Source organism: Calidris pugnax, unplaced genomic scaffold (genome assembly GCF_001431845.1).
Source record: "Calidris pugnax isolate Ruff unplaced genomic scaffold, ASM143184v1 scaffold15, whole genome shotgun sequence".
Lineage (NCBI taxonomy): Eukaryota > Metazoa > Chordata > Aves > Charadriiformes > Scolopacidae > Calidris > Calidris pugnax.
Genome location: NW_015090774.1, coordinates 7817826 through 7829299, shown reverse-complemented (window position 1 = coordinate 7829299; position 11474 = coordinate 7817826). Strand labels below are relative to the sequence as shown.

Below are 11474 nucleotides of genomic sequence, written 5' to 3'. Positions count from 1 at the left end.
AAAAAAAAAAAAAAAAAAAAAACCACAAAAAAACCCAACAGAAAAAAACCCCAAACCATTGTCAGGTTGTGTTTTTTTTTTTTTTTTAATGGAAATGACAATTTCCTTTGTGGAAAAGAATTCATGTCTTTTGTTTTTTACAGTAGTTTGTAAACATATTATGATCAGGTATTAAATGAAAGACTTTTCCTCATAGCTTTATCTTCAGTCTTCTCTGCATTTTTAATAATTTCCACTGCATTTTTTACATATGCAGAGGAAAAAGAAAACCTAGTATTTTAGCACTGGGAGGGGGGAAGGGGAAGAAGGGAACTTGGGTAACAACGAGAGAGAAGCCACCTGGACCTCTACTTGCTACAAGTTGGCTCTACGCCTACTCAGTGTATAAAACACGATTTTGAAATATGAGTTTTAAGAACTATCTCATGACACTTCTCCCTAATCTGTGAGGATAAAACATAAAGCTGAACAGAAGCAAGTATGGACTCCAGCACACAAAGAGCAACACAAAGACCTTGTGGCTTGCTGATAAATTTCCACTCTGAGAATACTGTCAGTGTCATCTGTAAAGCTGCAAAGGACCAGAGGTGGAAGGCATTAGGGATACAGTAACTGTCAGAAAACTATAGTCAAGACCTTGACACAGGATTGCACACATCAGGTTTTATGCATCCAGGTTCCCACATGCCTTTTTCATTCCCTCAACTGCTACCAAAATACTATTGCTCAAATGGCTACAGAATTCAAATCTAACAAGGGTCAAGGGAACTTCTGATGTGAGCCATGAAAACTATGTGCTTCAAGCAAAGTTTAATACACTAATGTTGTCCCTTTGACAAGCAGGGGCCCTGCTCCCAGAAAGCTCGGGAGCTCAGCATTAAACACCCTCAGCTGATGTCAGAACAGAAGTGAATTTGCTCAAAAGTACAGCTCAGTGCTATGGTTTAGCTCACCAAACAAGCTGGTTTCCTCTGAAAGGGTCTCCTCCAGCTCTTCCCTGCCAGCCTTTAGATCCCCCACACGTATCGTTTCACCTCTCTGATATGCTCCATATGGTTTGAGGGACACCAAGCCCAGCAGAAGGGAGGGAGCCAGACAAGGTAGCTGGGAGGCAGGGAGAGGGGAACGTGACTCCCAGCCACTTCTCCCTCCCACCACAGCTACTCTGTCTCGTCAAACTGTCCCAGAGGATTCCTTTGGCAGCTAATATAGCAAGTAAACAGCAACTCCATGAATAAACAGTAAGTCCTAGTGAAAATGATTTTCTGGCAGAGATTTCTCAGACAATCTGGGAGAAGGACTTACTTTTTGCAGGTTTAGCTGGGATTCGGATCACAGTGGGTTTCCGGGCTAAAGCTGGTTGAGCTGTCTGTTCCTTTGCAGGTTCACTTTTAGGGAGGAATTGAAATGGATCTAAAAGGGGGAAAAAAAATCACAACATATTTAATATTTATTTGCTGAACACAAATCTCACTGGTTATTGCTTTTATTATTAAGGACATTTATACTTCACACCCAAGTCCTAAAAATACATACATAAAAATCAGGATGATGCAAATACTGTACTACTTTGTAGATAATATGTCTTTTTTGCACACGTGCGTTCATAGTTGACTTAACATAAACATGTTCCAGATGCCTTCTGGGATTATATAAGCCACTGAACAAGAGGAACCACACTGCTTGGTAACAGCGACCTGAAATCAGGATGGCTTTAGGGAAATGTTTCCAAAGCAGTTGCTCTAATAAGCAGACATAGCTGCGAAACGTATTTGCTAAAAAGTTTTAATCAATAAAATCTTGCCAAAGCTAAACAGTCAGCACTGCAGCAGATAAAATGCCTACAGAAACAAACCAAAACAGAACAAAGCATTTAAATATTAATGATAACAAAACGTCTTTGCTGTAGAACAACCAATTCCCTGGAACATTCTGCATCATTATAAACACAGGGGGAGACTCTCTCACGGGGGAGACTGGTTCAGACCAAGGACTGGGAGTCCTGCCTGAGCTCTGCCCCAGCCTGTCCCACTCATTCCTCTATAAGCCTCTCCAATCATTCCATCGGTAAGACAGGAGCAATGTTTTCTATGCTTCATAAACTTAAGCACTGGTCTCTTATTAATAGGCATGGGAACATATGCGCATGTAGAAAGCAGCTGGAAAAATACTTGTACATAAATAAAATCCAAATCAATGGCTTCTTTCTCAAGTACACCTTCGTGTCAAAGAGCAATGCTTCATTTATACCTCTTCTCTGTTGTTAACAACCGCTACCTTTTTCTCTGACATTACCAAAACCTGTAGTAAAATGGCAACGCTTAACAGTATCGTAAATGTGTAAAGCAGAAACTGGAGAAGCACTCCGGACAATAAATTCTCCATGACACATATTCATAGCCCCAACAACCGAGTTTGATCTCCCCTGGTGGCCTTTTTAGATGTGTAGCTCAATGAGATGTTATTTATGGAGTGTCAGAGTCTCAGGGAGGAAGCACGCTGGGCATCTCTTTAAATTCTTCGGGACTTTTTATAAAAACATACCCTTTCCCAAAACTATGGCCACACTTTCTGGCAAAGTTGGAGGCCCTGTATTTGATAAAATTCCGTCTTCAAGACTTTTAAAGAACAATTTTAAAAGTATGTAATATGAAGTCATGGTTTCTTACAGATAATTTTGGATAGTATAACACAATGCAGTTTATCAAGACGCTAGAAATCCGTGTCTGGGAATATACATGAGATTTAAGAAAATCCAGAAACATGGTATTTATTTATGAACAACGTCATTAAAAACTTTTTAGCATTTTAATTTAAAAAAGCCTTGGCATTCTTAGAAAGGGGAAGAAGACCAAGTACATCAAACCCTGTACTTTTTTTCTATTTAACCAAAAATTTTCTCAGAGAGTGAGAAAAGATTGTATAATATTGAACTGCTGAGTCGCAGTGTAACTGCCCTCCCGCATGTCACAGCTCCCCCAGCCTCTGCTGCTGCTAGGTAGAAAGGATCCTGACAGGTCAACAATTTGTCTATAGCTAAACGTATACAGGCTATAGTTAAAAATAAGCTCTGCCACCACTTAGACAGAAGATGGCTCCATCCCATCGTGCCCAAAGACACTGGTGCATGGAGAAACTAGGCACAGGCAACCCCCAATGTTTTAGAAGGTAAGGGTAGAACTAACACCTTGCTATGGATTGGCATAAGTCAATAGAAGATTTAGAAGGATTAGGACCCTAGGGAATGCGCTGGCATAGGGAGCACCTCTCAAGGTAAGGTTCTGCAGAGGTTTAAGGAAGTTCTGCATGAATGAGGAAATGATTTTCCAAAGCTTCCATCTTACAAAAATATAGACATCGTGAGAACAAGTGGAAATGCTCTAAACAGCCAAAATAACCACAGATCTGTATTCTTGTAAATTTATGGGATTTAAAATTGTACGAAATTAGTGTTGGTCAGCTGTTAATCATTGCTATGCGTAGAAATGGTTTTCTAAACCATTCAACAATTGGCAGAGGTCTCCAAATCAATAAATCTGAGAGGTAATTTTTAAGTCTGAGAGAAGTTATTTCTAAGGCTGAGAAAACCATTCGATGAACCTTAGTTTTCCACTCATTATCTTATGTTCAATTACACTGTTGTCACCTCATAATTAGTTTAAAACTCATTACCTTGTTTGTGTTATTCCATTCCCCAGTGTTGGCTTTGCAGCAGAAATTGGCTGAGTAAACGACTGCGCTGCTTTGTGCAATGGGACTGACAACATATCAAATTTTTATGTTGTTTAACAACAATTGGGCATCGTTTGAGCATAATTCATGGAGGTGTGAAAACAGAATTGCTAATATACTCATTTAAAGCTTCTCAGCTCAAGGAAATTAATCTGCAAGGCACTTTTCATAACACATACGAATAGACTTCTATTGATTTTTTTTATTATTAAACTTTTACAATTATGATTAGAGCCTGTGTCTTCCTCAGTCTCACTTTTTTACCGCTTCTGTTTCAAAGGTTTATGTGGTAACACATTAGCGTGCTTGTTGACAGAAAAGACAAATGAAATCTGTGTATACAAATACACTGTATATCATCTCTTTCTTTTATCAGTTTAGGAGAGGCAGCTTTATACCTCCACTCTAGTTTACCATTAAAATAAAAAATTAAGAGGTTACAAAAGAAACACTAGGTTTTGCCCATGCGAGCAGGACAGATGGATACCTTCCTGAAATATTTACTGGAAGTCTTTAAGTAAGTTGGTAGTAAGACGGTAACATATACCTCAGCAGCAAAAAGGGGAATCTTGAAACAAATCAGATGTGGAAAGCTAAAAGCACAGAATAGTTTATCTGCCCAGTCCTGCCAGAAGAGCAACATAGTACAAAAGGTGTTGATGCTGACATTACAGCACTTGCCACTACAGAAGTATGCAAGTGAGTCCACTTTCAGTGTTTAATTAAAAAAACTACATCAGCTGTTAAAGGCAAGGCTCACACATTCTCTCCACAAAGGACAGTATTGCTATCGGGGTCTTCCAGGAACAGATAGTCATCAGCAAACAGTTTTATTAAAGCCTAGCCCCATGAAACCACTCTGGTGTTTGTAGAAGCATACTTAACCCATACCTGGGGGAAGATTTTCAACAACAGAGCCCTTCTAGTAAGATAGCTGGAGACGTGCCCGACAGATAACATCCCAAAGAGGATTGGGGCCCATGCTCAAGAAACACTGTGAAATACAACTAAAAGTCTGATACTCAGACGTTCTAAATCTCAAACTATTTACAATTATAAATAGACATATTAGACAGGTATCCTACCTAAATTCCAGCATCACTTATTTTCCCAATCTCAGTTTTCCCCAGTATTTTTCAGCACTGAAATTAATGGTTCATTGTTCTTAGAAATGGTATTTCTGACCCAGAAAGAAAAATATGGACTACACGACCGTTCTCAAAATACGCAATTTGCAGCTACCTCTGCATGGAAAATTGCCACGATCTGGTCATGACCATATCTTTTAATAGACTGGAAAATTCAAAAAGAAAAAGAAAAAAAAATAGAGAGCAAGAGAATCGGATGGAGGCTCTTTCAGGATGTAATCTGTGCATAACCTGAAAGTAAGCTCAGGTGAAACTCAGGCTTCTCAGTAACCTCCTAACACTGGGAGAGCAGATCAGGTCACTCAAATAAAAGGAATACAGTATTCAAGAGCAGACTTAGTATGGCTTCAGACTTAAAATTGGAGCAGAGACAAGCAAATGTGCTATCATAATGTTCTAGGATTTCTTTCTCCCCAGTTCACAGGAGGTTTTTCATGACCAGTCCAGTTATTTTAGTAGAGGCTATTAACGGGCTGTGTGGTCTTGCTTCATTCAAAGATTTATAGTTCATCAGGCCAAGGAGATTTCCTTTACCTGATATGGCACATTTAGTCAAACAGGTACTTGAGTTGGGCTGGTAAAAATGCTTTTCCAATGTGGTTGCCAAAGCATTTTTTTTATTTTTGCTGTTTCATCAAAAGCACACAACACCAGAGCGAGCACACAGTAATTTCAGAAAGTTTTACCTTGAGGGTTATCTTTCCTCCCAGAAACATTATGCCAAACAGATACCAAAGTAGAAATTTCAAACTTCTCACAGACTACCAAGATATATTTTTTTAAAGAGTTGTGCAAAGACTTCAGGACAGGAAGAATCTATCCAGCAACATTTATTGCTACTCAGAGCAGAGAAACTGTAGTGAACTACTTGCATGGGTTTCAGGCATTGTTCCCCGTTCACTGCTGACATCTGACAGATCACCACAAAAAGCAAGGCGACACTCAAGGCCAGTGATCACTATTTTTGAGGAACGAGTCCAATCCAAAGAACAAACGAATGTGTACAGAATACATGTGGAGTTTGCAGATGGAGCCTAGCCATCAGTACGACAAAAGTGCCCAAAGTCAAAGAATTATGTAGAGTTTGATATTCTCTGAAAGCACAGGAAAATAAAATTGCTGAGAGATGCAACAGAAGATCCAACCTAAATGTACTTGTTGAAAATGCAAGATGTCCTTAACTGAGCAATGAAATATCTCAGCCACAGTGTTAGAAAGTCAGAGAGCCGATAAAATAAAATCTACTACTAGAATAGCAATATTTCTTGGGCTATTGTAGCACTTAATGGCAATACGAACATTTATGGGGTGGAAAACTACAGTGCCACACCGTTCACAGAGACAGATACAAATGGACTTTTTCCAAGCTTTCAGCATCTCCCTCTCAAACTGGGGGAATGCCCACACTTCTATCTGTGTGTATCTAAAAACACAACTGTTTGGTTCATTGCTAGCTTGTCCATACTAGTAAAGATGATAGCAATTATACCACCTTTGGCACAAAAGAACTGCTTATACCAGCACGAGCTATCATGTGACAGTTTGGAAGCTATTCCTACATCGTTAATCCATTTTACTAGTTAAAGTAAGACTAGGATAGCTTGGATTTCAAGAGCCTTCAGGAGGTCTCTAATCCAACCTCCCGCCCAGAAAAGGTCAGCCATGATGTCACGTGTTAGAAATTGGTTGCACATCAAAAATTGGATGCGGGAGGGTATTTCGACATACAGTGAGTGACAAAAAAAACCCAACCCCACCCCAATCCCCTGGAGATGAAGAAACACGGCCTTAACCACTCTTGCAGGTGAATGAATGCTTGTTCATTGGCAAAAAATTCAAGTGCCCCAAACCAGGCAAGCTGGAAATCTCCGAAGCAGAGGATTGGTGATAGAAAGCAAAATCTTCCTCATTAAAATGTGAAGGACGAGGGAATTTATAATGTTGTTTAAAATACCTACCTAACCTCTTGCAAGAATCTCTCATGCTTTTAGCAAAGGAAAAAACACTGTTTTATTTATAAACGCTTCTTTTAACTAAGCACTTTGTTGTTCTTTGACAATCTTCCTGATCAAAGGATATCTGCATTTTAAGTGCTATTAGAAAATAAACAGATCTAATCATCACAGACGACTGTTATTATTAAGAACATTATTACTTGTGTGTTACCACTTAAACAGCTTCTGTAGACATGGAACTTAAAAGCAAATTCATTTGCATTTGACAACCTAAAGGACTCGTCATCTATTATGTAGCGATGATTTTAAAACCTTCTTTGATTCCTGAAACTAGATATAAGGCCCTCTCTCCTGTGGTAACAGTGGAGTCGCTTCCAAGCTCCTTGAAGACTCCAATTTATGTTTACTAAGCAAACATCTGTAGCATCTGAAGAGTTAATGGCTGCTTGTTACCACTTCTGCTGGAGATTACCAACCTTGCAAGAGCAACAGGACACAGCACAGACCCGTACCTCCACTACTCCATCCCGCAGTACCATGCCTTCAGGTAAATCTCTTTTTGCCAGGGGTTTAAGCCAAATAGCAGACTAAAATGGATGAGACAGCTCACTCTGCTCTGCGGATGATACTTCTGGCAGTAAATCAAAAAGGAGACAGGTACCTTCAAAATAATCACAGCAAGAGTCATTGGAAGTAACACAGCAGACCCCTAAGAAAAGCTGCGTTATTTTGAAGATATGTCCGGACTCATCTACCGGTTAGAAATATTTCAGTTCTCTTTTTCTTTTCCTTCCTGAGGAAGTAATTAAAAACAAGCAGCTGGGCAATATCCCCACAGCTGACAAATTTGGAGTTTCTCAAGCAGCAGTTTTTCTGAATCGACTACAATATCACACAAATTCCACCATTCAATGCCACAAGAAGGAACAATACATATAAATGGATAGCAGCTCTGGTTTGGTTGGGGTTTTTTTTTGCCATACAGGCAGAAATGAACTTTTATACTGTGATGATGTACATGGATAGATAGACAGACAGATAGATAGATAAAACAATTTAGAAATGCAGTAATCGTATTACTGTTAGAATTGAAATACACTAATATGATGAAGAAGATATCAAAAGAGAGAGCTGTCTCCTGCTGGTAAGGCTCTCTCTGAACTACTTTTCAAAGACTTGATTTACATTGAGTTCTCTGTATCAGGCATAGATTAATCAGTGAATTAGAGAGAGAGAGAGATGCAAGAGAGAATAACTCTCCACACACAAAAAGGAATGAAAGCATTCTAGCAAGATCACTTCCACATTCTTAATTTAAATGTGTGCTTTAAATGCACTGTTACCTTATTTTCTTTGTCCAAAACACACATTCTCAGAACATTTAGCAAGCAGGCACACTGCATGCTTTAACTGAGCAACTAATACTAGTTATGGGTAAAATCATGGATCATCCTCGAAGCCATGCAGTTTACACTCACTTCAACTTGCACTATAGTTTCATCTCCAAGCCTTTGTAAAAATGGGAAAGTGAGAAGAGAGTCCACCTGACAGATTACCAAAACTTTTAACCTTCAGGAACTGCGCAAATTCCTGTTATCAGCTGTAAGAGAAATGCAAAAATACCCCAGATGATCCAAACTATCGCTCCTGTCATCAAAGCATTAGCACCTCAAGATTTAGAGTCCCAAACTGATGCCTTCACATTCTTAATGACTGACTTGAACAAGAGTAATTTCATTAGGATACAAATGGCTTTGAACATTATCTCCAGCCTTTGAGTCCAAAATTATGGCACTTAGAACTGGCATCAGTTTTGGCTGCTGATGAAAGCAGCAGTTTCACAGATTTGTCATTCCTGACCTCCTTCCTGGTACTTCCACTGGGCCAGCATCAGAGACACAAGCTGGATGAAAGGTTCTGCCACAGTTCATCTCTGAAATCTCAGAGCTGTTGAGCTTCCAAAGCTCCCTCAGACTTCACCTGGCAGAGCAGATGCTGAAAGCTTTGAAAGGGATCTTGGTACTCAGAGTCTCTATTTGCACCAGAGTGGTTCCCCCCCTCTCCATATAGGTCAGACAAAGATAAAATCATCAGTGTTTGGATAAGGGTAAGTTCAGTCTATTAACAGCTGTGATGTGGGAGATGCTGTCAAACACTGATGAAACTCATGGGATTGCCCGAGGTAAACTTGAAAGAAAACAATCCAGCTAGGTTTCGTAGCTAAACACTGACAGGTAAACACGGTTGATCTTAGCACATAAGTAATATTCAAATATCTTTCACTATTGTGGAATCACAGAATCACAGATAGTAGCCTTCCACTAGAGGAAGCGGGTGTCTTAAGTCAGCCAACTGAATTGTTGTGGAGACTCTTAATTCGTTCTGTAATTTTAATCTTTTCATTCATATGATCACTTCAACTTCTGGACCCTCCCCATCATCGGCTGAATCCTTCACCCTCTAACTTTTGCATTGGCTGTTAGCAACAGCAGTGATCCACCCATCCAGTCCTGTTTACATTAGTCTAAATACCAGATGCGTTTGTGCTGTATCAGAAAGAAGTTAAGTTTTGTGAATGCTGTAATCTGTGATGTAACATTGCTCTTTGACAAACAAGCTGCCGGTGCTTAGTTTCAAACACCACTGCATAAAAGCCTTCTGCCTTTTCTAGGGTTGCCATAACAACCAGCAGAGCACTGTCATTTTGCTAAGTAATGACAATGACAAATATGTAAGAAATGCAAAGGTCTGGGGAACTGGGAGCAAGATTAGAGCTTCTCTTCCTGCCTTTACAAAACATTTTACTGTGGATTCATCTTGCAAATCCTAAACTGTTCCTATGGGAACATGAGAAATAGCTAGCGTTAGTGCTCTGTGTTACCTCATTTTTCAGAAAGCCAGTGTTCTCCTTGTGGATGCTTTGTCAAGACGTAGCATGGCATTAGTAATCAAGAATATAGGATGTGATCTTGAGCTCACAAATGCCTGCAAAAGTCTGGAATGAATCCTAATTTTATAGTGTAATAAAGTGATAATGCCATCAGACCTTTCTGTCTTTAGTAGTTAAGAAAGGTTGCAGCAAAGATGCCATTCTATTAAACGAATAAAATCATGGACAGGTGACTCAAAAAGAAGTCAGAAAACTATTATCTGAAAAATTTTTCTGTTAACCATGAGAACGGAAAGTATTTTCTTCTTAATTAAATCAAGGATAACACCTATGACACCAACCAGAAAGATGAAGACTGACATTCCTACAATTTCATCACAAAAGCTGGTTTTTTCAGGTCATTTTTGTTTGGGATCACTCAACTTCTGATTTAACAGAAGAATTAATGTTATTTAATTTTCCCCAGTTGGGGGAAAGGAAGCCTTCAGTGTACACCACCAAAACATCATTTTCCTTTTATGCACTTTCAAACTGTAAGTATATTTACTGTGAGGGTGGTGAGGCACTGGAACAAGCTGCCCAGGGAAATTGTGGATACCCCATCCCTGGAAGTGTGAAAGATCAGGCTGGATGGGGCTCAGAGCAACCTGGTCTAGTGGAAGGTGTCCCCTCCCATGGCAGGGGGTTGGAACTCGATGATCTTTAAGGCCCCTTCCAACTCCAATCATCCTATGGTTCCATTCTCTTTTTTTGCCTACTACTTAGAACAGTTACATGTTACCTCAATTTGTTGTATCTATTAATCAAAATAAAATGACTGAAACTACAAATTTTACTTTAAATGCACAAAAAAACAAGAGTCATCCCTTGCACTTCTAACTTCTTTCTAAAACCATTACATGCACAGTGGCTGTTCCACGACTGCAGTCTCCAGACACGATGATCATGACTCTGTTCCTAGCCAGACACCATCAGCCTGACTTAAATACACTTCCCTGACTTAAATACAAAATGCCTCTCCAGTCACCCTGTACTCCTCCCTCCTTCCAGGCTTGGTACAGCTTCTGCAGTGTTCCTGTAGTCTGTCAGTCCAAGAAAATATTGACTTGTATCCATATCGATCTTGTCAGTCCAAGAAAATATGGACTTATATCCACGTTGAGTTAATTACCTCTCCTGCAGGATCATCTGTTGCCTTATTTCACTGCCTTCATAAGCTCCCCTGAGATCTGTATGTTCGTACACACCAATTTTAACAGTTTACGGCTTTAAGGGACTTTCTACACCTGCCTTGGGGTTTTTATGCCAATACAGAGAAGAAACAATAACAAACTGGAACTTCATGTAATGATATAATTCACAAACTGTGAAGAAATCCCATTTGTTAACAATCATTAATATTGATTTACCGTGACAACTACACAGTATCTATGCTTCTCTTTTAAGAAAGCTGAGATGTTTAATGATAAGCGAGGTTAAAAAAAAATATTAAAAATTATAGTTAGTCCCTTTGATGACACATCATCTGTTTTAAAACAGAACTCTCCCTGGATTGCAATGGGGCTGGTAAGCTAAACCAGGACATACTTGAATATTAAGAGGGAAAAACCTATTGCTATAAAATTTAACGATAGCCCAACACACCCTCCTGTGTCCTAAAACACCTAAAACTGTATTAAAAAATAAATTGACCCCAAGTGCTTAACGGAATCAAACAAGGTTTATGAAAGGGATGTAGTTGTAGTAATA

General features: G+C 39.3%; 1 protein-coding gene across 6 annotated transcripts in view; it reads right to left on the bottom strand.

Annotated features, from left to right (window-relative positions):
* The window catches only part of SH3D19 (SH3 domain containing 19), a 104122-nt gene that overhangs the window by 21926 nt on the left and 70722 nt on the right, over positions 1–11474 (bottom strand). For all 6 annotated transcript variants that reach the window (XM_014943471.1, XM_014943508.1, XM_014943517.1 and 3 more), the window contains one exon: positions 1306–1413. In XM_014943471.1, the coding sequence (XP_014798957.1) occupies positions 1306–1413 (108 nt within the window). The remainder of the gene's footprint in view (positions 1–1305; positions 1414–11474) is intronic.